The 25,984-nt window shown below is 39.3% G+C and overlaps 1 protein-coding gene across 2 annotated transcripts in view; it reads right to left on the bottom strand.

Annotated features, from left to right (window-relative positions):
- usp4 (ubiquitin specific peptidase 4 (proto-oncogene)) overlaps positions 1-25,984 on the bottom strand; it is an 86,562-nt gene that overhangs the window by 20,462 nt on the left and 40,116 nt on the right. Inside the window, exons 6-13 of one of the 2 annotated variants that reach the window (XM_072581879.1) lie at positions 21,709-21,770; positions 12,189-12,341; positions 9,285-9,411; positions 8,981-9,154; positions 6,805-6,963; positions 4,187-4,408; positions 2,702-2,785; positions 290-384 (exon numbers count right to left, since the gene is read on the bottom strand). In XM_072581879.1, coding sequence (XP_072437980.1) covers positions 290-384; positions 2,702-2,785; positions 4,187-4,408; positions 6,805-6,963; positions 8,981-9,154; positions 9,285-9,411; positions 12,189-12,341; positions 21,709-21,770 — 1,076 coding nt within the window. The remainder of the gene's footprint in view (positions 1-289; positions 385-2,701; positions 2,786-4,186; positions 4,409-6,804; positions 6,964-8,980; positions 9,155-9,284; positions 9,412-12,188; positions 12,342-21,708; positions 21,771-25,984) is intronic. The other variant, XM_072581880.1, reaches the window with a different exon arrangement.

Here is a 25,984-nt window from a genome sequence, read left to right as displayed (position 1 = left end):
TCCTTGCTGACATACACAGCATTGATCTTTGCTTGAAATGAGTGTTTCCAGTTTTGTAAGACACGCTGAATGGAGCATTAACCATTAAAGTCACAAGTTCTTCCTAATTAAGGCCAATAAACATTGCTTTAGACTGTAAGTTCAAACTCATTTTCCACAATGCAAAAATAAGACCTGCAAAGCTCCAGACCAATTTATAAGGGAACATGGAAGTAACAAGAACTACAGCTACTTCTGTCACCATTAAAATGGAAAATTGAGAATGGAAACAGGTGTCTCTTAAACTTACACAAAAATATCATCCCTGTCCATAATGTGGTTTAAAGCTTCATCTTGTCGATATGTTTTGTGGAACCGGTGATTATAAACGTCAGCAACCACCATCTGTGCAAGAAATATTCAAGAGTTACACATCATGAGAAAAAAATAGAATTAGAGTAATATAATTCCAATGTTCATATTAATTTGATACTGAGCTTACCTATTACCTATTATAGTCAAGTGATGAGGTTTTTAGTCTTGAAGAATATCAATGATTAAGTTGTGAAGATATTTGGATAAAAATTAGCGTGGACGAGTGAACAACAAATTTAGATTTCATTCTCTTTAACAGCCACCCGAGAACATTCTAACACTATAAACAACTCTAAATCTGCCATAAAGACAGTTAAGGCAATTTTTACTTTTTAAAATGTCAAACCTGCTTAGGCACAATATGATATACTCCACGTCAGGGATACTTGAATCTAGATCTTCTGGCCTTGGAGGTAGGGATATACCACTGTGCCATGAGAGCCGCTAACTATTGTTGGTGTATTGCAATACCACAACTTCCCTGATTAGCAATTCTTCATGCATGTCACTAGATCAGTCAGTGGCCATCGCTATGCACTCGATTCAGTATTCATCCCAAAGATTCCACAAGCAATTTTTCTTTAACCAGAATAATTGCTTGTAGCCCTCGCAATATCCACCATCGTAAAAATTCTTGGCATAATCAATTACTTTTGTATTGCTGATAGAGTCATACAGCACAAAAACAGACCCTTCTGTCCAATCTTGGAGAAATCTAAGGATTGTGTTTTTTCTAGCACTGGACCAGTCAATCTCTTTTCCAAGGAAGACATTTTGTCTATCGAGACAGCTTGCAGGAAGATTGACCATTACTAAAACTGGGTAAAATTAGTGAATACAGAACAATGTATCAATTGCACCGGTTTCCTTCATATATCTGTTTAGTCACTAGATCTTTTAGAAGAGAATCATTAATCTTGGGAATTCTAGGTCCCTGATTATATTCAAGATTGAGTTAGGTAGATCTCTTAGAGGTCAAATGTTATGGGAGGCAAGCAACAAAGTGGAGTGGAGGCGATAATCTTGTTGAATGGTGGACCCAGCTCGGACTGAATACCTCATTCTTGTTTCTTTACCCTACTTCTGCTCTTGTTGCTTATGTTCCAAGTTAACTTGAACATTTCACCCAAAAATTGGATTACTATGAGAACATTTGTTGAGTGCAACATTTCCACCCCCCCCCCCCCCTTGCATAAAGATGTGCAGCCTATTTCCTCATGATCGGAAATGTGCCATGGACTTGGTTCCTGAATATATCATAGCAGATGTTTAAGATTCATAAAGATCTGAAATATTGCAACTGTTTAAATTGAATAATAAGCTATACTTACAGATCTAAAAAAAACTGTACATTTTTAAAATTAAACTTAGAATGTGAAACAAGCTGTTTTATTGTTAGTTTTGGTCAACTTGATGCAAGATGCACAGGAATACATTTACGTTGAATTAGACATTTTTACATCTATGGATTCTGCTTTTCTATTACTGTTGAAACAGTTTTTCTGAAGTAACAAACATAACCTGAGTTTAAGACAAAATAACAATTGAAAAGCTTTGTTTATTGTATACAGCTTTCAATCTTTTTCTTTAGAAGTTTGCAATCCCTTTTCTATTATAACTTGTAAAGATTCATGATACTATATTTTCTTTTGTCAACCTCACTCTGCCAGAATTCAAAAGCAATTATTTGCAATGAGTTTATGTGAACTCTTTATCATGGCCACAAATGTTATTTTTTGAATTAAGAATACTGGTAGAAAAAGTTAACTATGCTTTAGTTGTATAAACATTATCTGTTTCAGACCATGAAATTTATTAAGACATTAGTTCCACAAGTCCAACGAGCAATGGATGATGGTGCTATCAGAATGCTCCCTGTGCAAAACTTCAGGTCAAGGATTTTTCTTCATGTAACTGCTTTGCTCCATTCATGGTGCAATAACTGTCAAATATTTCCAACATCTGCAGTATTTTTACTTCATTGTTTTGCTTATTTCTGCAATTTCTCATCTAGGTCATCATTCGTTCTGCAGGCACCCAGACACTGCGAGTTAACATGCAATTTAACTATAGTGAATGTCTTTACAAAGTTCAATTATTTGATGCTCAGGTATTCAGTGCAAAAGGACACAACATTGCAATATCATTACTGTAGAAATACCACTATTATGAACAGGAAATATTCTCAAATGCTTATATTTTGAATCAAGTCTCAGGTCAGATTACTAGACATTTTGTGAATTCATTGACAGAATGCATGAGCATGCAAGCAGTGTAGGCAAATAGCTGCTGAGTAAGAAATTCTAATGTCGAATGCAACACTTCAGTCATAACTTGAACAGCTTACCTTTTCTGCAGCAACGCCTGAGATTTGAGAGAGGGCTGTACACAGGTCACAAATTGCACCCATCTTTGGAACAATTATTCTGTACTGTGGAATTAACAAGCCATCATTAATAACTGCAAAATTTTTTAAAATGACACTTTTTAAATTGTCTCTGCTCTTCAAGACAGAATCACAAGAACAGCAAATTTTAAAGGGCACAATAATTTATGCTGCAGGAGGAAAGGGTGCTGTTTGGTTGGCAAGTGGATTCTAGTAACAATGTTGCATGGAGACAAGGGAATAGTTACTCCTCAAGCTTTTGTTAAAATTCGAACCAGGTAAGTCAACTATGATTACCGAGGGTGTTGCAATTAGCAATCACAACCATTTTCTCATGCAGTATAAAATTGTTGTTTTCTTTGAAATTTGGTATTCTTGGATTCTGTCCTGAACACAGCAAGACAAAAAGCTTGGATAGCATGGCTCTTCTTCATAATACTCAAATTGAAGTCTTTAGTGAGAGCTGGAAATGGCATTATTTGCTCAGAAATGTGCCTTGTTTATGGTATCTGTGAAGACTGATAGTACAGAAGTGAGCTGCAAACAACTGACCACCCTACTTAAAATTTTAACAGAATAATTCCTCCATAAGTTATGCTCAAATTAATAATAGTTATAAATTTGCAACAAAGGCTCTTGGTACCTATGAAGGAACTGAGAATCAGACATTTAGAGCCACGTGGTAATTCTGCCTATTATGCCCGTCCTGAATCTCGGCTCGAATAATACAATATTAACTCTACTGCCCTACACTTTCTCGATTTGTCTATTTCTTCTCCTGTATTTATCTAAATTTCCTCTGAATAACAAAACAGCCTCTGCTGTAGAAATTTACAGTAGCAAATTATTCCATTTTCCAACAAATAGATTTTTTCTAGTCTGTCACTTTCAGAAATTTAAACTCATTGCCAAATCCTTAACTAGCGGGACCAAACAAAAACACAAATTGCTGGAGAAATTCAGGTCTGGAAGCATCTATGAAGGGGGGAGAAAAAAGGTTTGAGTCTAGACAGCCTTCTGCAGACTCTTTCTTCAAGTTGTCATTGGATTCAAAACATGATCTATTTTTATTTCACAGATGCTGTCAGATCTACTGAGTTTCTCCAGCAATTTATTTTAGTTTTATTTCCAGTATCTGCAGTTCTTTGTATTAATTCAATTATAGGAAGGTGCCTTTCATCATCAAAGCCAATGTTTTAAAAACCTACAATGAATCTTGTCTTAGCCTTTTTTGCTTCAGTGGAAATAGAGTGGCTCACTGCCTTTATTCCTGATGAAGGGCTTTTGCCCGAAACGTTGATTTCGCTGCTCATTGGATGCTGCCTGAACTGCTGTGCTCTTCCAGCACTACTAATCCAGTACCTCAAATCTTTCCCTATTATGTAGATTCCTACCCTACCGTGCTGATTACCCGATAATAGTTTATTGCAAAGAATCTGATCATACCTGCATTGGCCTAGATGAGTCTGCCCGCACAAGAAAGATTTCCATTGTGCGGTCCTTCTTCATAGGTAAAGGAAGAGTTAAGTAACAGAAAGGGTCAAATGTTACAGAAATTTTTGAACATTCAGGACAAACTAGAGTGGATTTAAAAAGCCCGTGGAAGATGTCCACAATGATGGAGTTGTTTCTTAACCTGTGATTTTCCCATGCTTCTTTAGCCACCACCTACAATCAAAAACAGGACAAGAATATTTGTTTGTGCTGTAGATAACTAATATAGAATGTGTATTATTATTAAGCCACATTGTATTCCAAAACATCTCACATTTATTAGATTACTTCTGAATGCGACATCAGCATAACAAGTATCCAATTTGAATGCAAGGTCCCATCAAGAGATCAAATCAATAAAAATCCATATCATGTGAAAGTATGAGAGGAATTTCGACCTAGGCTGCACAATGGAGAGAGAAAATGTTGCTCTAGCTAGTGTGTTCAAATGAGCGTTGGGGCTTTTAAATCAGAGGCAAGAATACTATTCGAACTAAGCTGATATTAAAGATGAAAGGGATAGTCAACATGGCTTTGTGCATGGGAAATCATGTCACACAAACTTGATTGAGTTTTTTGAAGAGGTAACAAAGAGGATTGATGAGGGCAGAGCAGTGGATGTGATCTATGTGGACTTCAGTAAAGTGTTCGACAAGGTTCCCCATGGGAGGCTGGTTAGCAAGGTTAGATTTCACTGAATACTGGGAGAACTAGCCATGTGGATATGGAACTGGCTCAAAAGGTAGAAGACAGAGGGTGGTGGTGGATGGTTGTTTTTTCAGACTGGAGGCCTGTGACCAGTGGAGTGCCACAAGGATCGGTGCTGAGTCCTCTACGTTTCATCATTTACATAAATGATTTGGACGTGAGCATAAGATGTATGGTTAGTAAGTTTGCAGATGACACCAAAATTGGAGGTATGGTCGACAGTGAAGAAGGTTACCTCAGATTACAACAGCATCTTGACCAGATGGGCCAATGCGCTGAGAAGTGGTAGATGGAGTTTAATTCAGATAAATGCGAGGGGCTGCATTTTGGGAAAGCAAATCTTAGCAGGACTTATACACTTAAGGGCAAGGTCCTAGGGAGTGTTGCTGAACAGAGAGATCTTGGAGTGTAGGTTCATAGATCCTTGGAAGTAGAGTCGCAGGTAGATAGGATAGTGAAGGAGGCGTTTGGTATGCGTTCTTTTATTGGTCAGAGTATTGGATACAGGAGTTGGGAGGTTATGCTACTGCTGTACAGGCCATTGGTTAGGCCACTGTTGAATATTGCATGCAATTCTGGTCTCCTTCCTTTCGGAAAGGTGTTGCGAAATTTGCAAGGGCTCAGAAAAGATTTACAAGAATGTTGCCAGGGTTGGAGATTTGAGCTATTGGGAGAGGCTGTTTTCCCTGAGCGTCGGAGACTGGGGGATAGGGTAAATAGACAAAGTCTTTTCCCTGGTGTGGGGGGAGTCCAGAACTAGAGGGCATAGGTTTAGGGTGAGAGGGGAAGATATAAAAGAGACCTAAGGGGCAACTTTTTCACACAGAGTGGTACGTGTATGGAATGAGCTGCCAGGGGAAGTGGTGGAGGCTGGTACAATTGCAACATTTAAAAGGCATTTGGATGGGTATATGAATAGGAAGGGTTTGGAGGGATATGGGCCAGGTATTGGCAGGTGGGACTAGATTGGGTTTGGATATCTGGTCAGCAAGGACAGGTTGGACCAAAGGGTCTGCTTCCAAGCTGTACATCTCTATGACACTATGACTCTAAGTAGCAATTTTTGCTACAACTGAGTTAACAGGGCTGACAACAGACCTTTCAGTAGCTTTTTGAAAGGAACTCATAAGCTCTATCTTATTACGATGAACTTTTAATGATATGTATATTAATGAATCGATCTGCAAATTGTCATGCAGCATATAAGAGGACACATCAATGTAACTAAACTGTTGATAAATGCATGCAAAGAAAGAGTTTAACAAAAGAGGTATAGACTAGTGGAATGGATGCAAACGAGGAAAGTTTGAATGAGATTTTTAATGGGTTAATTGATGTGAGGGGAATTATCATAGTCAAACACGTGCAAAAGCAAGCTTAGCTTGGATAGGTGGACACAAAGATGCTAGAGTTTAAAACTCTTCTGCTAAAGAATCTGAACAACAGCAAACAGACAAAGTGCATTACCCTGTAAACTTGAAGGTGATGTATGACCAAGTTGGATATTATTACCTGGTCACGTCAATTTTTACTATTTGGCAATAAAATGCTTCCTGCAATCAACTGATATCAAGATTTAATGACTGAAAATATGACACCAGCGGGTAAAGGATAAAATAACTGTCCAGTTACCGCTGAGTCACACTCAAACAATTATTTGTAATAGATTTAGATAGGTCACATTTCCAAACTTTGATCTTAAGAGGAAATTTCAATATTTATCCTACAAAGGTAATTCAATACCTGTGAAATATTTTGGAAAAGACCAAGGCTAGGAAATAAATAGCAAATTGTGTTTAATCAATGTTCACAATGCAATAAGCAAATGTGCTTTATTTTGAGGCTTACTCAGTCATTCTTACCTCATCTTCCCTCCCATTAGCATCTTTAAGTTCTAAGTAGGGTTTTTTCTTCACACGATTTAAATCTTCATGTAAGCCATCTAAAAGAAATGCAAGTAGCTCTTGAGAATCCTGTTGTTGGTATCCTGAAAACTGGGGAGCAAAACACCCAACCTGGGTCTGGAGAAAGAAAGAGTTTCATACTTAACAGGGTAATTATAGTTTTAAACCTATACTTAATTTGATCAGAAATACTTCTTATGAAGAATTTAAAATGCAGTTTTAACTATTTCTGTAGTAACTTGAAATTTATTTCAAATACTCCACTAGCACAAATGTCTTCTTGGTAGGTTCTAGTATAAAGCTGCCCTATAAAAAACAACTTTACATTTAAAGATTTAATTATAACTTTCTGTAGTGTCTGTTTCCTTCTATTCATGTTGAACAGTAGCCTTGGAATATAATTAGATTGGGTTTGTTCATTTAAATGACTGATTTTCCACAAAGAACTGGCGTCTCACATTGTTAATCAAGATTTCACAATCTTGATTGTATAACTGACAAATTAGATCAAAGTGGACAGAATTAAGCTCCAATGATATGATTCCTTGCATTGAAAAGCATTATTCAATTTTCTACATCACCAAAGAGAAATTTGCACAAAATACTGGATTCTGATGACAGTGGAAATAGAAAACCACATGCAGTTTAATACCCAGAATGTTAAAAATAGGGACAGAGACATTTTTAAAAGATGGTAGGCTGCAATGGGATGCCTTTCTAAGCATTTTTAAACCAATGTGTTTCAGGCATGATACAACATGAAAACAGAGATTGAAGAAATTCAATAGGACTTGCAGCACCTGTGAAAAGAAAACAGACCCAAGGATCCCCTGACTTGAAACACTGTTTCCTCCTCTCAAATGCTGCCACATATGCTGAGTTTCTCCAGCAATTTGCTTTCGTTTGTTTCATATCTACAATTCTTACTTTTCTGTTATGACACACTCTTGAGCAGTTGGCACTTGAATGCAGGGATATTATCACTGTGTCACAAGAACCCTTAGAAGACCTTTCTGGACATTTTCTAATAATCAATCTGTTCAGAGGTGTTGTTATACCTGAAACAGGTAGAATTTGAACCTGGCCTCCTGGCTGAGGTAGGGGATGCTTTCACTGCATCACAAGAGCCCTTGAAATGCTTTTTTTTGTTATACAGAAGTGATCTTACCATATATGAGTTTTTCTCCCTGGCTAAGAAATCACCCTGGTACGTTGCATATATAATCCACGACCACTAAATGATCCACATTTCAAAATTAATTAGTTTATGTGCAAAGGCTGGCAAATGCATTTCAGTACCAAAGGTGAGGTACAAGCTTGCCTCCTAGTAGAAACAAGTGGAAAGTCTAATGCAACTCAACAGTCTCTGTTTCATTAGATGGGCAAATACACATACAAAACCAGAAATACATATAAAAACAAATATATACACATACAAAAAACCAGGTCTTGTGTGGGGAATTATATGGCAATCATGAGCGGCACGGTAGCTCAGTTGTTAGCACTGCTGCCTCACAGTGCCAGGGACCCGGGTTTGATTCCCACCTCGGGCAACTGTCTGTGTGGAGTTTGTATATTCTCAGTGTCTGCTTGGATTTCCTTCAGGTGCTCCTGTTTCCTCCCACAGTCCAGAGATGTGCAGGTCAGGTGAATTGGCCATGCAAAATTGCCGTGTTAGATGCATTAGTCAGGCGTAAATATTGGGTAGGGGAATGGGTCTGGCTAGTTCACTCTTCGGAGGGGTGGTGAGGACTTGTTGGGCCGAAGATCCTGTTTCCATACTGTAGGGAATCTACTCTAATTACTTTGCTTGTTAAATAGAAATTAAATTTGTACTATGTATTGTAAATATATGAACTAATTTGTCACTATCTTCACTTAGAAGTTCTCACTTCTTTAGTCTGATGAAAATGGTTACAGCAGAATGCGCATATTCAGTCTGGTAAGAAAGTGTGACAACCTGCTTTAAAGTAGGTGGAAAGGCACAAGATGTGGATACAAAGCTTTGACATAAAACAGAAACCAAAATTCCAGATCTTAAACTCATTCCATCTTTACAAGGTGGTGAGTTTTCTTAAAATCTAACCTTCAAAAATCACTGCCAATTAATACGAAAGAATCCAACAGAACCTACTTTAAACATCCGAGGTGCCACGTAAGAGCTTCTCCCTGACCACATCTGTTTGATCAATTCGGCAAAGGCTTCAGCAATTTCTCCCCTCATGCCTAAAGGATTTTCCCGATTTAGTTCTTCTTCATACTTTCCTTGTAGGAAATAATCAGTCAATGGACCAGTATTACTCAAACACTAAAAGAGATCAAAATGGAAAATATTTTAAATATATTCAAAATTGTTCCTATGAAAAAAGTTTTGCTAAGGAGTATGAACACAGTATAACAATTCAAACTATTTTAGCAGTAAATGTGTTGAATCTTACCTGCAACGCAGAATTCATGAAGCAGGTATTACCAAGATTACTTAGGCCACAAAGTCCTGCTTGGCTTGGTGCATGAGATTCCCTATAATAATAAGAACTGTTGTGTGAAGATCCATAACCGCTTGACCTGAAAAAACAAATATAAGCTAAACTGTTGCAAATGGGAAAATAAGTTTACATATTTTAGAGTTATAGAGATGTATAGCATGGAAACAGACCCTGCGGTCCAACCCGCCCATACCAACCAGAAACCCCAAACTAATCTAGTCCCACCTGCCAGCACCTGGCCCATATCCCTCTAAACCCGTCCTATTCCTGTACCCATCCAAATGCCTTTTAAATGTTGCAATTGTACTCGCCTCCACCACTTCCTCTGGCAGCTCATTCCATACATGTATCACCCTCTGCATGAAAATGTTGCCCCTTGGGTCTCTTTTATATCTTTCTCCTCTCACCCTAAACGTATGCCCTCTAGTTCTAGACTCCCCCACCCCAGGGAAAAACCTTTGCCTATTTACCCTATCCTTGCCCCTCAATTTTATAAACCTCTATAAGGTCACCCCTCAGCCTCCAACGCTCCAAGGAAAACAGCCCCAGCCTATTCAACCTCTCCCTATAGCTCCAAGCCTGGAAACATCCTTGTCAATCTTTTCTGAACCCTTTCAAGTTTCACAACATCCTTTCTATAGGAAAGAGACCAGAATTGCATGCAATATTCCAAAAGTGGCCGAACCAATGTCTTGTACAGCCGCAACATGACCTCCCAACTCCTGTATCCAATACTCTGACCAATAAAGGACAGCATACCAAACACCTTCTTCACTATCCTATCAACCTGCGACTCCACTTTCAAGGAGCTATGAACCTGCACTCCAAGGTCTCTGTTCAGCAACACTCCCTAGGACCTTACCATTAAGTGTATAAGTCCTGCTAAGGTTGGCTTTCCCAAAATGCAGCACCTTGCATTTATCTGAATTAAACTCCATCTGCCAATTCTCAGCCTACTGGCCCATCTGATCAAGATCCCGTTGTAATTTGAGGTAACCTTCTTCAACGTCCATTTACACCTCCAATTTTGGTGTTATCTGCAAACTTATTAACTACACCTCACATCCAAATCATTTATATGAATGATGAAAAATAGTGGAACAAGCACCAATTCTTGTGGCATGCCACTGGTCACAGGCCTCCAGTCTGAAAAACAATCCTCCACCACCACTCTCAGTCTTCTACCTTTGAGCCAGTTCTGTATCTACATGGCTAGTTCTCCCTGTATTCCATGAGATCTAATCTTGCTAACTAGTGTCCCATGGGGAAACCTTGTTGAATGCCTTACTGAATTCTATATAGATCACGGCCACTGATCTGCCCTCATCAATCCTCACTGTTATTTCTTCAAAAACCTCAATCAAGTTTGAGAGACATGATTTCGCACACACAAAGCCATGCTGACTATCCCTAATCAGTCCTTGCCTTTCCAAATGCATGTACACCCTGTCCCTCACGATTCCATCCAACAACTTGCCCACCACAGACGTCAGGCTCACTGGTCCATAGTTCCCTGAATTATCCTTACCACCTTTCTTAAATAGTGGCACCACATTAGCCAACCCCCAGTCTTCCAGCACCTCATCTGTGACTATCAATGATACAACTATCTCAACCAGCAGCTGAGCAATCACTTCCCTATCTTCTCACAAAGTTCTAGGGTTCTACCCTAGAGATTGTATGAAATCTGCACATTTAAAGGAATAGCCTGGGCCAGCCAATGATGGAAGCTTGCGTTGGTTTAGACCAATGTGTGACAGTTTTACTGCACTGATAATGTCCTGCTGTAAGAGTAATCTTACTCAGTATGAAAGGAATTGTAAGTTCAGACATTTGGTTTGAGAGCTTGGTTCAGGAGTCAATGGTGTGAAGCTACTATCTGTGGGATTATGATTGAATACCACGAAGTCAGAATACTACCTAAACATAAGAAATCAAACTTTATGTGAAATATCAGTAAAATTTCATAATTGGACAACCATATATGACAGTATCATTAGACAGAAAAATTACACTGCATTACAAAAGCAGCATGAAGGTAGGATGGAGCAGCAACTCAAAATACGAAACAAATCAACCAGAGCATCTTTATCTGAAAATAGTTCGGACTTTCCCTACATAAACAAAACATTGGAATAATTAGCTCAGCATAACTTTAATTCAAAGGAAATCAGACCAAACAGTAAGGCCATGCAATGGAGTTGACAATGCCACTTTTGGCTAGTTCAGAATGAATGACTCACCAAATAGTCACCTGAAAATATTACAAAGAATAGACTATAGCTGAGGCTTGTTGAGACAGTGGGCAGAAGTTAAAGGTTCACAAGTAAAGCATGCACACAACTTCTGTTTCAAAAATGTCTGAAACGTATAACCAAATTCATTTCCGTTTTCACGACACTAGGGTGGAGTAAGAAACTATAGCTTTGCAAAATCATTGAACTCCCAGGCAACAGATAATGGAACAATCTGTGCCTCTCTCAGGATTTTTACACCAAGACATTAATTTTCTAAATACTTCAGTAATTGTTTTGGATGGGAAGGGAGAAAAGCCTTACAATAATAAATAAGAAGTTCTATTTGTTCTTTACGATTCAACTTGAAATCAGTCAACTGAGCAAACAACAGGGAATCTCAGGTCTGTGGTAAAACAGGAGTCTTATTAGAGCTAAGATCCTAATGTGAAATTGTGCATGGCAGCTGAATAGGATAACTGAACAGAAAAGATAAAAAAAAGATTTAGACAAGTGAAGATAGATTTTGAAATTAAAAAGCCACCAGGTCACTTTTTAGTTTGAAAAAAAAACTGACTGAGACATTTAAGGCAATGTCTTTCCACCATGCAGGCACACTCACCCCCTGGTGGAGCTGGAGCTGTTTAATATGTAGCTGGAGTTGCTGCTCTCACCATTAGAGACTGTAGAAGGGGAGGACAAGGACGAGTAGGAGTTGCAGCTAGTCGAGGATTTTGGAGAGGTAGATAAATTTCTGCTGGTGGCAGTGCTGGATCTGTCATAAAAACAAAGGCACGAACATGGATTTACAAATCATATTGCCAGATGCAAGGCAACATGAGCGGTCTTGCATGCCTAGCAATACAATTACTCAAAAAAAACTAAGCAAGGGGGATAATAAATGTTATTTTGTCAGAAGTTAATAGATCACTACAGAACATTAACTGGAACAGAGGTTGCATGTATATCTTTTTCAAGGATCTCTCAATTGTTTCCGGTGATTTCAGAAAAGCAAAGTAGAAGTAACAACAATGGAGGGAAGGAGGGGGTAAAAAAGGGGCAGAATTTAAGGTCTGGTCACGGTGTTGTATGGTATCGGGTTAATGCTGGAAATCTCAGTAAGTTTCCTGCAGTTCTACTTAGTAGAAAAGAAAATGACCCATGTTCCTCTATAGATACAAACATGCAGTTGCAATTCGTTCAACTTGCAGCTCAGGCCTCGCTGGAAACAAAAATGAATTAAGTACAATGTATACTCCTGCAAATTATAAAGTAGTATTTTAGTTGAATGGTCCAAACAGTTAATTAAAATTGATCATTAGACTTTTTTTCTTTAAAATCCAGCTTTCTTAAAAAAAGATCTCTGCAACTGAATACTTATTACTGGTTTAGAGTTTCAAAACTCTAAATATGAATCAAAAAAAGATATTGACAATTGCTCTGCATATTCAAATGTAATCAAGTGCATGATATTGTAAAACAACATAAAATGATCTGATATTTATCAATCCTGAGATAATAGGACAGTCAATAGTGAAATTAAGGTATGTTTAACATCTCCATCTGAACCATTAGTTTTAGACCAACTAAATGTTGTCTATTTAAGTTTGCTTTAAACTTTTAATTGGAAGTTACAATTACTGCTGCATTTGATGGAGACAACACACAACTGCAGAAAAGTGTATTCTCAAAATTTTCACAATTAGTGATTTGCTTCAGACATTGTGGCAAGCAGAGACAAAAACAGCGGTGTTCCACAGTGATTGGTGCCGGGTCAACTTTTGTCATTTATATAAACAATTTGGACAAGAATTTAGGAGGCATGGTTAGTAAGTTTGCAGATGACACCAAAATTGGTGGTATAGTCAATAGCGAAGGTTACCTAAGATTACAAATGGACCTTCATCAATTGGGCCAATGGGCTAAGGAGTTGAATTTAGTTAAATGCAGGAAATTGCATTTTGGTAAAGCAAACAAGGACTTTGACCAGTGGAGTGCCACAAGGATCGGTGCTGGGTCATCTATTTTTTGTCATTTACATAAATGATTTGGATGCGAGCATAAGAGGCGCAGTTAGTATGTTTGCAGATGACACCAAAATTAGAGGTGTAGTAGACAGCAAAGAGGGTTACCTCAGATTGGCTGAGAAATGGCAGATGGAGTTTAATTCAGATAAATGCGAGATGCTGCATTGTGGGAAAGCAAATCTTAGCAGGACTTATACACTTAATGGCAAGGTCCTCGGGAGTGTTGCTGAACAAAGAGACCTTGGAGTGCAGGTTCATAGCTCCTTGAAAGTGGAGTCGCAGGGAGATAGGATAGTGAAGGAGGCGTTTGGTATGCTTTCCTTTATTGGTCAGAGTATTGAGTACAGGAGTTGGGAGGTCATGTTGCGGGTGTACAAGACATTGGTTAGGCCACTGTTGGAATATTGCGTGCAATTCTGGTCTCTTTCCTATAGAAAGGATGTTCTGAAACTTGAAAGGGTATAGAAGACGAGGTTGAATATTCATCTTAACTCGGGCTACTCTGCCGAACCAGGATATAAGGAGATCTCCCCAGTGTTGAAGGCCCTGTCTTATTTTCTCTAATAAGTGCACGAAATTAGCTTTATACAGCTGACCAAATACTGATGCGATAAAAATACCTAAATACAGAAAACCTTCTAGTGACCACCGATAGATAAAACAAGATCCGTCCATTAAATTGGATACACTGGCAAGACCTCCCAACAGCATGGCCTCAGATTTCACAAAATTAATTTTATAGACTGAAAATATCCCAAATAAATTGATCACTTGGATTAGACGGGGCACAGATATCAATGGATCACTCAAGAGGAGGAGGACATCATCCAGATATAGTGATTTTATATTTGCCCAATCCAACCCTCTGAGTGGTTATGTTAGGGTCAGTTCGTATAGCTTCCGTGAGTGGTTCAATCACTAGTGGGAATAATAATGGTGAAAGAGGACATCCCTGCCGACAATCCCTGCCAACACTGAAGCTATCTGAATTTAAAACTATTGGTGATCACTGCTGCTTTGGGATCATTACGTAATACTGAAACCCATTTAGTAAATACCTCTCTGATACCGAACCTTTCAGTGCATAAAAAAGATATGGCCATTCTACCCAATCAAATGCCTTCTCTGCATCCAAGGTGACAGCTAAACCCGGTATTGTTCCCTGTTGACAGGCTTGTATTATATTTAAGACCCTTCTAATATTATTAGTTGACCAGTGGCCCTTTATAAACCCCGTTCTGGTCCTCTTTTATGATGTATGGTGAGACCCTCTCCAATCTTAATGCTAACATTTTAGAAAGAATTTTGAAATCCACATTTAGGAAGGAAATGGGTCTATATGATGAGCAATCTTCGGGGGCCTTTCCCTTTTTAAGAATGAGAGAGATGTTTGCTTCTCTCAACAAAGGCGGGAGGTAGCCCTGACGATGTGAATAATTGTACATATTTAGGAGTGGCCCGGCCAGTTCCCCAATAAATTCTTTATAGACCTCAACATGGAAACCGTCTTCTCCAGGTGCTTTGCCACTCTGAAGCTGTCGAACCGCGTCGATTACTTCCTGGGTTGTCAGGGGAGCATTCAAGATCGGCACCTGTTCAGAGGTTAAGCCCGGAAGGGCCAAATTTTTAAAGAAGGATTCCATCTTCTCAGTTCTATCCTCACAGTCCTGCGATTTATACAGTTCAAAATACAACTTTCTAAAGGCTATATTGATCTTTTTACGATCACTAGTTGGGATACCAGCATCTTTTTCTATTGGATGTAATGGCTTGAGGAGCCTTTTTCTTTCTCGTAAGGTATACTAAGCATCTGCCAGGCTTGTCACCATGTTCAAATAATCTCTGCTTTGCAAATAATATTTCCCTCTTTGCTGTTTGGGTATTTGCAGTATTCAAGACTGCCCTAAGGGCTGTGATCCTTTGTAACTTAGTAATTGAAGGCCTGTTAAGATACATTGTCTCAACTGCTTTCAAGCGAGCCTCAAGCAGGCACTGTTGGTCTCCCTCTAGTCTTTTCTGGGTCACAGAATATGAGGTGACCAAGCCTCGCACATATGCCTTAGTGCTTAAGTATCTTAAGTACATTTAAGTCATCATTGGACAAGCATATGGACGTACATGGAATAGTATAGATTAGATGGGCTTCAAATTGGTATGACAGGTCAGCGCAACATCGAGGGCTGAAGGGCGTGTACTGCGCTGTAATGTTCTATGGGTCTTCCAATCATCGACGGGTTACTGGCTGTACCTGAATTAATTTTCCAGAAGGTGTTGAATTCCTGCAAAAAGTACTTTATAAATTTGCTATCCCTCAATAAGAAGTTAAAAATCACATAACACCAGGTTATAGTCCAACAGATTTAATTGGAAGCACACTAGCTTTCAGAGCGTCGCTCTTTCATCAGGTGATAGTGGAGAGTTCAATAAGAAGGGATCCATACGCCAATGTCGGGGGCCTATCCCATCATCCCTAATCTTGACTTCCATATATACGGCTGCATGATCAGAAATAGCTATATTACCTATTTTACAAGACTGTATGGAATGCAAAAGGGTTGAGGGGGCAAAAAACATATCAATTCCGGTATGGCACTTGTGTGGGTTTAAGCAAAAAGTAAAGTCTCTACCCTGGGGGTGAAGGCACCTCCATACACCTACTAGCCTTAGGTCCTTATTCTGATCTGCCAGTTGTCTAGATCTCGGAGATATACTCGTAGTGCTCATAGGTATCCTCTCAGTCTCTGGATCCATAATACAATTATAGAAGGAGATTTTAACTGTATGGTGGTCTCCAAAAGCTATCAACTTAGAGAAGGCTTCCGTTACAAATTTAAAGGGATGTGCCGTGAGGGCAATAAAGATTCAAAATTCCATATTCCTCTCCACGTGGATGTAGGTTTGCTCGGTGAGCTGAAAGGTTCATTTTCAGAAGTTTTGTTACCTAGTAAGGTAACATCTTCAGTGGACCTCACGCGAAGCAATGCTGAAAATTCCTGCTTTCTATATATATGTTTGGGCTTCTTTCGGTTGGTGACGACATTTCCTGTGGTGACGTTATTTTCTGTGGTGAAGTCACTTCCTGTTCCTTTTCTCGGGGGTGGTAAATCGGTTCTAACTTGATATATTTGTTGGTAAGAGTTCTGGTTGGAATGCCATGCTTCTAGGAATTCTCTGAGCTGTCTTTGTTTGGCTTGTCCTAGGATGGATGTATTGTCCCAGTTGAAGTGGTGTCCTTCCTCATCCGTATGTGAGGATACTAGTCAGAGAGGGTCATGTCTTTTTGTGGCGAGTTGGTGTTCATGTATCCTGGTAGCTAGTTTTCTGCCTGCTTGTCCAATGTAGTCCAATATAAATAAAAAGCAGGAAGTTTCAGCATTGCTTCGCCTGAGGTCCACTGAAGATGTTACCTAGTAAGGTAAAGAAACGGCTGGAAATGAACCTTTCAGCTCAGCGAGCAAACCTACATCTAAAACCTCAACCTGAGCTACAAATCTTCTTAAAACTCCTCTCCATGTATTAGGGCTTTGATCAATACAAACCATCCAGACTCATCTTTTATCGAACATTTGGAAAGGAAGATTCTTCCAAATAAGAATGGCTACTCCCCTACTTTTTGAACAGAAAAAGATGAGAAAAAAGCCTGATCAAATCCACCCTGTTGTAGCTTTAAATGTTCTTCATCAAGTAGATGTGTCTCCTGTGAGAGAGCTATATCGACACTTTCTTTTTTGAAACTTGATAAAATCTTTTTCCTTTTGATTCGTGAATTACACTCCTTGACATTCCAGGTGCACCACCTAAGCAAATGGCTAGCCACAAGCGTCTAGGCAAGTCCGAGACCCCTCAGGTGGAAGAACCCCACTCAGAAAACCTTGAATAAAGTCCATAGTAAATTCACAAATACAAAACTTCTTTAAAACATTTAAACCAACACAATTAAAAGCTATTCCTAAGTTAAAAAAAAGTGCAAAACATACTTGAAAGGAGACTTTCCCCCTTGCTTCCAGAGGGCATAACTACCTATCGATAACCCCACCATAACCTCTCCTAGCCAAGGCCCAGGCATTATAAAATGGAGTAGACAAATTCAAGTGTTTCATAAAACCAAAGTTAAGAGTAACCCACCCCCCCTCGTGAAAAAAAGAAAAAGAAAAAAAGGGAGAAACAAAGTGGGGGGGGAGAGAAGAGGGGGGAAAGAGGGGAGACAAAATGAAGTCATTATCTATACGGTTCGAATCCCGCAGTCTATTTAAGAGAGTCCAAGAATTCTTTTGCTTTTTTCCGACGACCCAAAGTTGTAAACGGATCCTCCATGGCTGAAGAGCAGTGTTGTCGGATAACGCATGGACTATTGGATATTTAGGCCTCAGACACTTCTTCGCCTCATCGAATACCCTTCTCTTGCAGACGACGGCTGGAGAGAAGTCCTGGAATAACGTTATTCTGGAACCCTTGAGTATCGTGGCCTGTGGATCCTTCCCCAGGACTCTGGAGGCTTCCAGGAGCATTTGTTTTTCTTTGTAGCATTGGAGTCGGATTAGAACTGGGCAGGGGCACTGGTCCGACCTGGGCCAGCGCATAGCAACCCAGTGGGCCCACTTCACCCACACCTGGCCTGGTCTCGACTCCAACTTCAATAGTCGTGGGAGCCATCACTCCAAAAAGTCTACAAGCTGGCCTTCCTCTTCCAGTTTGGGAAGGCCCAGCAACCGAATATTTTTCCGTTGGCCCCGATTATAGAGCTCAGCGATGCGCTCTTCCAGGGTCCGGATTTGCTGCTCGAGAGCCCGGACCTGACCTACAGACGACTTGGCAGCAGTCTCCGAGACCCCGGCCTGTTGCTTTGCCCCTCTGACATGCTGTCCAGATTGACTCCCACCTGGACCAGGACTCCTCAATAAAAATGTCGATCTTCTCTTGAAGTTTGGTGATCCTGGAGAGCAGGCTCGCCCCTCAAGTCCCCCGAGGCGGCCGCTGACGTCTCTGCTGCGGGAAGGTGGGGGGTGGGGTCTCTGCCTGTTGCAAGCTGCGGGAGTTTTTGCCCTTAGTCATTTTAGAAACAACACCAAACTATCCAAGTTTGATGTAAAACGACTGACTATGCTGGGCAAAAGCTATCTTAAATGATTTAAAGGGAGAGGTGAAGGCGGGTGCCCGACTTTGCCCGAATCTTAGGCAGAGCACTACAGACTCAGACTTGCTGGGTCGCTGCCATCTTGAATCTCTTCATTCTCATGCCTTTAACTATAAATGCTAATATAAACGGTCAAAATGACCTGCTCCTGATGGGCTGCAATTTTGCTGGTTCCCATAAGCTGCCACAGGATTCACTAATTGAACTCCTGCATGCTACTTGGAAACTGGTGGCAGGCAGAAAAAGTAAATTGTCGGAGAGAAAAACTGCAACCTCAAGCATAAAGTATGACGATTCTCTACCCAACATTCTCGACAGCCCGACATTTAAACCAAATCAACTATTTTCAGGCATTCAACAGTAGCAATTCTAACAGTAGAGCATGAGACAGCTTGGATCATCTCTACAACTGTCTGGCTGACACAAAATTCAGCAAGTTAAAATCAAATTGCAAGTCAACTTCATGGATCCACACTTAAGTATAAAAGAAAAATAACCCTTTGCATTTATATTGTGTTTCATATCTCAAAGTACCCAAAATAATTATGAGTTAAATAAATTAGGTGGAAAATTGTTGCATATTGTTTTAAGTATGATTAAATTTGCTCCTCTGATATATTTTATCAGGCAAACAAAAGCTTGACTAAACCATGGTGATATAATACCAAACATTTAGCCACAGGAATAGGTTCTAAACAGCATCTGAACAATGAGAGATTGAGGTAGGGAATTTCAGAGCTCAAGACCTAGAGAGTCGGCAGCATGACTGCCAGTGGTGAAGCTATGAGTACTGGAGATGCACAGAAAGCCACAACTGAAAGACCTAAGTTTTAGAGCTGGAAATGACTCTGGAGTCACATGTAGGCCAGACCAGCTCAGGATTGCACTTTACTTTCCTGAAGGAATTAGCAAACGAGATGGGTTTTCCAGCAGTCGATAATTAGACATTTAATTCCAGATATTTATTGAATTCATATTCCACCATCTGCCGCGGCAGGATTTGAACCCGGTTCCCCAGAACATTATCTGGCTCTCTAGTTTAACAGTCCAGCGCTAATATCACTAGGCCATTGTCTCCCCTTAATATTGAATACCCATTTTAAGATAGGATCACCAACTGTATTAAAAATCTTTACACTCCATTTACAGATTTTGCACAAAATTGAAATTTTGCAAACTAACTCAACGTGACTGGAGCAATTTTCTCCATTTTGATTGTTTGAATACCATAAATGATTCCTCATTTATGGTGAAGGTCATGCTGGTACATGGGTGAATTAAATTGGCCAGCAGCAGCTCAAGTCTTTAAACTTCAAAATGAGCTGATACAATGAGCATGCAAAACTTACGACTGTGTACAATTAATAAAAAAATTGAGTCAGTCAATTAATGGCAATATAATGTTTGATTAGGACTTCTCTAAAATAGGAAAGAGAAGAAAGGATGCAGCTGGAATAAAGAAAAATGCCAAATGCTTGCAGTATATTTTGAAGTGTTAAATAGTTTGAGTTTAAAAAAGACAAGGTAATTTAAAATATAGCGGAGCCATACAAGACACAGGGAATGCAATGGAAGAAAATAGGCAAGATAGCAATTTGCTAGCTGGCTGAAGCTATTACAATAAATGAACAGTATCATTATTGTAATAAGGGGTTATTTCAGAGACAATGCTTTATTCTTCCTGCACTTTAATTTTCTCCTTTCCCCTTCTGAAGTTACTCACTTCCGTAGATAGGAGTGATTCCCACAATACTACAGAGCAGTATCACTCAAATGTAAGCTTTAACAATGATTGCAGGCAGTAGTTTGATCACTAGGGACATGCACCAAATGCAATTCTGTTTTGAACTGGCAGCTTCACAGATCCTTCACACAATGGAAACAGGCAGATAGAAACAGGTTTGGCCTATTCTCCCTCTCCTAATCAATAACATTGACATTTTCTGAAGAGATCACAGCAAGACTGAAAACTGGATCTATCCTTACTAGGCGGCCCATCATTTTAACCAGTTGGGTACAGTGTTCTTAGATCATCTTTAAAGACAATGCTGACAATTACAATGTGCCATGAAATTGGAGTCTGATTAATAAATGTGCTCAAGTCAGAGCTGTACAGCATGGAAACAGATCCTTCAGTTCAACTCATCCATGTCAACCAGATATTCTAAACTAGTCCCATTTGCCATTGTTTGGCCTATATCTCTCTAAACCCTTCCTCTTTATAAACCCATCGACATGTCTTTTAAATGTTGTAATTGTACCTGCCTCCATCACTTCCTCTGGCAGCTCATTTCACACATGCACCAACCTTTGCGTGAAAAAGTTGCCCTTTACGTCCCTTTATATCTTTCTTTTCTCACTTAAATCTATGCCCTCTAGTTCTGAACTCCTCCACTCCAGGAAAAACAACCTTGTCTATTACCTTATCCATGCCCCTCATGATTTTATAAACTTCTATAAGATCACCCCCTCCTCCTCAACACTCCAGGTAAATAGCCCCAGTCTGCTCAGCCTCTCCAGAAAACTCAAACCCTCCAGCCCTGGCAACACCCTTGTAAATCTTTTCTGAACCCTTTCAAGTTTCACAACATCCCATAACAAGATCAGAATTGCATGTAAAATTCCAATAGTGGCCTAACCAATGTTCTATACAGCCAAAACATGACCTCCCAATTCCTATACTCAATGCACTGACCAATAAAGACAAGCAAACCAAACACTTTCTTCACTATCCTCTCTACCTGGATGCCCACTTTCAAGGAACTATGAATCTGCATCTCAAGGCCTCTTTGTTCAACAACACTCCCCAGGACCTTGCCATTAAGTGTATAAGTCATAGCTAAATAATTTAAACAATAATCTCAAGATCATACACACAAGAACACAGGATACAGAGCGCTCATGTTACCTCCAGAGAGTTAATGTTAATCACAAAGTTTCATTGTCTCAAGAAATTGTTATACCACATGATCATAACTTACTTTGCTTGAGATGTCTGCCTTGGCCAAGTTCCATCTGCATTCTTCTGTTCTATTACCAAAACCTGGAGATAAAAGGTAATCATGCTCAGTTAATACAAGATCAGCGTTTCACAGCACATCCAAGTTGTCTAGACTGGAATATACCTTTTAAAAAAAAAACTGGTATCCCTTTTTGTTCTCTTTTACAACTTATTAATTACCCATCCAAGGCAGCAGACATGTAGCTGCTCTCATTTCTGTGGTAATACCATCAAATAATCAATGTGAACCCCTGGAGAATGTGCTTAGCCACTGCTATCAATCCAAATGCTTTATTGGGGAAGTTGTATATGTACATTGGCAATGAAATACTAAAATCAGTGTTATTACAATAAGATGGATCATCACATACAAGAAACGTCCACTTGCCTTTCAAGTCTTTGCACAATTCAGTTCAGTTGATCTAACTGTGACCTTCATTCCCTGCCTGTCTCCACAAACCCATGAATTTTCTTACAGATCATAAAAAGACAAAAATGGCAGAAATCCTCCAATAAGCATTGTTAGAACCAAGAACACTATACTCTATATAACGAGCTAATGAAACAGAGACCATTTTTTATTAGGATATTGGTTCAGTAATAGAATCACATGGATTCAGAAGAATATGGGCAGAGTTGTCAAAGTTCAAAATAGATTTTCTGTCTGACTATAAACAAACTTGTTTCACTAGCAAGCTTGGAACTAACTTCACTTCTCACTAGAAATTAAATTGTAACGCACTAGCTGTCATTCATTCGAAATTGAGAATCTTCCTTACTGCCAACAGCAGACCATCAGCTCCACCCAATCTGCCATAACTGGCAACTTACTGCAGTTGCAAACCCAAATTTTGATGCACAACTGTCAGCTTTAACATCAGCACATTCCAGTGGACTATGTCACAAAATTAAAACCTCATTACTCACTAAAAACCAAGTAAAAGCAATCACAGCTTCGCTAGTTCTCAGTCAACTTTGATTTCATTGACTCACAAGAATTCTAACTCCAAAGTATCTGCTATTGTCATCTACCATCAATGATAATTTTAACTTTCTTGCTACAAATGAACAAAGAACACCATCTCATATAGCCAAATAGATCTACTTATAAAATCACTTGCTTCGGGGATTTGATAGAGACATAGAAGATGATCAGAACATTAGATAGGGTACATAATGAAGCTTTTTTCCGAGGATGATGAGGTCAGTTTGCAGGAGGGGGCACAACTACAAATTGAGGGGGTAATAGATTTAAGACAGATATCAGAGGCAGGTTCTTTATTCAGTGTGGTAAGGTCGTAGAATGCCCTGCTTGCCAATGTAGTTAACTCAGCCACATTAGGGAGATTTAAACAATCCTTGGATAAACACATAGATGATGATGGGATAGTGTAGGGGATGAACTCAGAATAGTTCACAGGTCGGCGCAATACTGAGGGCCTGTTCTGAGCTGTATTGTTCTACATTCTACGCTCCTTACCAAACTTTGAAGATATCTCTGCAGTCAAATAATCAAGCAGTTCCTACTCAAGCTTCAAGATATAACATTTAGCATGTTACACAGCAAAATTAATTGCTAGAACAAAAGCACTGCACCTGAATTATAAACAGTACTTACTGACTGAGGGGCGGAATGTGGAGTGGGAGAGAGCGCACGAGACAGAACAAGTACGATCGAGAGGGAGCACCACAGAATGATGCAAAATTGTGTGGTGGTAACAGAAATTCCCACATACTCCTAAACATTTTAAAGGTATGAATGAAAAAGACAGCACTTGACAGCGTACCTGACCATTAACCAGTAATGTGAGAGAACATTTAGGGGAAATAAAGATTGGTATCACATGTCCTTTATGGTGTAGCAGCTTGATGACCATTTTAGCTTTGGCTCAATGATGGATGAAGAGTAACCATTTAGAGTCATAGAGATGTACAGCATGGAAACAGACCCTTCGGTTTTAAAAGTTGCAAAAAAAAAAAAGGTTTTGTGATTTACACATGAAAGAAGTGAAACTATCATGGTATTCGAACTGATGAAAGACTCAACAGAAAATAGAGGTATTTTTCAATGCATAATTTCAGTTACATCACACCGTAAACTTTTGCGATAAATTCTGTGCCTCAGGATTGTGTCCTCCACTATCACCTGATGAAGGAGCGACGCTCCGAAAGCTAGTGTGCTCCCAATTAAACCTGTTGGACTATAACCTGGTGTTGTGTGATATTTAACTTTGTACACTCTAGTCCAACACCGGCATCTCCAAATCATGACTACTTAGGTTTACCACAGACTGGATTTCAAAATCCAAATGTTAGGACTCACCAGTGATATGGTGAGCATAGTATCAGCCATTAGGATGAAATTGGCACAATACACGACTCCTATCTGGAAATTAAAATCAATACTTTTTGGTTAAGAGGTTTTGCAACAGGTTACCTCAGGAGGGTACTATAACAATTAATGTTCAATTGCATGAAGCTATCTGAAGTTGTCAGTGTATCAGAAAACAAATGCTACACTTAGTGGTTCAAGTCTGCAATTATGAATGCTTGTATTGAGCCCTTTCCTCGGTTGAGCATAAAATGATTCAACTTTGTGGATCTAATGCCACATTTTCAGTTATGATTCAAAACGTCACAGTCATGCCAATTCAAAAGTGAAACAAAAAATAATTGATTTCTTATGAAGATTTTGGATTGCTCTTAAATAGAGAATGGTTATGTAATCACCCTGTTTTGTTGGGAAAGTTTGTTGTGTTGGTCATGAGCTCTGTTTATTGTCATTCACAGGGTGTCAAATAGACTCTAAATAGATTTTGCTTGCATTGCTGTTTGCTAAATAAATAGGTGTTGCTGAAAAATACTGTTTGCTGTCAGTCCCAGCCCATCTCCATCTAATGGTTGTCAGTGGTAACATAACAAAGACTCTGCCTGATCTAACAAATGTCTTCAGGGCAGTGTTGTGAAATGAAGGCTCTGTGTAACTTGCCAAACAAATACATGCTATTCCATTTCTAGATTGATGAATAATGAAGTTCCTGGTCTAGTATATGTAAGCCACTTCTCACTTCTATGCATAGCTAACGGAGTCCCAGGCTTCATTTGGATTTCACAATCTGCATGATGCAAGTTTTACAAGTCACCAAAAGTAAATATGACATTTTCAGTTTGATGAATCAGTGGCTGCCATACCTACATTTTGTTATATTATGATGAAAATTCACTCCATTGCAGCTCGGATAACAGAAATGTTTTCAAAACAGTTTCCATGTTTGAATGTTCTTGGCTACTTATACCAAGATTACAGAAAAACATTTTTAAAAGTTGACTGTTATGCAGTACAATTAACAAATTAAAGAGGCAAATGGAAGATTTAATGTGGGTTGAACACTATTTTGTTTTACAAATGCATATATTTGTTATAGAGTCAATCACACAACGCAGAAACAGACCCTTCAAGTCTACCTCATCCAGGCGACCAGGTTTCCCAAACTAAATTAAACCAGCCCCATTTGCCTGCATTTGGCCCATATCTTTCCAAACCTTTCCCAATGATATTCCTGTTCAAATATCTTTTAAATGCTGTAACTGTACCTGACTCAACAATTTCCTCTGCAGTTCATTCCATATACACACTACCTTTTGTGTGGAGAAGGTTGCCCCTCAGGTCTCTTAAATCTTTCTCCTCTTACCTTAAACCACTAGTTTTGAATTTCTCTACACTAAAGGCTCTTACTACTCACCCTTATCTATGCCCCCCATGATTTTATAAACCTCTATAAAGGGCATCCCACAACCTCGTAAGCTCCAGTTCTCCTTACAACCCAAACCCTCCAGACCTGGTAACATACTTTTACCATTTCAAAATAATAGCATCGTTCTAAGAGCAGGGCGACCAGAATTGTATATACTACTCCAAAAGGGCCCTGTACAGCCACAACATGACTTCTCAACTCTTATATTGTGCTTTGAAAAATGAAGGCAAGCGTACCAAATGCTACCTCTATCTCCCAGTGTCTCTGACACCACTTTCAAGGATGTACCTGAACTCCTAGGTCTCTGTTCGACAATATTCCCCAGGGCCCTACCATTCTAAGTCCCACTATTTTCTCTCTCCAAATTGCAACACCGCTCACTTAACTAAATTATACTCCTCCTGCTACTCCTCAGCCCACTGGCTTAGCTGATCAATATCCTATTGTACTCTTAGATAATCACCTTCACTGTCTGCGAAACCAGCAATTCTGGTGCCATTT

This window comes from Chiloscyllium punctatum, chromosome 12 (genome assembly GCF_047496795.1).
Source record: "Chiloscyllium punctatum isolate Juve2018m chromosome 12, sChiPun1.3, whole genome shotgun sequence".
Classification (NCBI taxonomy): Eukaryota; Metazoa; Chordata; class Chondrichthyes; order Orectolobiformes; family Hemiscylliidae; genus Chiloscyllium; species Chiloscyllium punctatum.
This window is presented reverse-complemented; position numbering and strand designations above follow the sequence as displayed.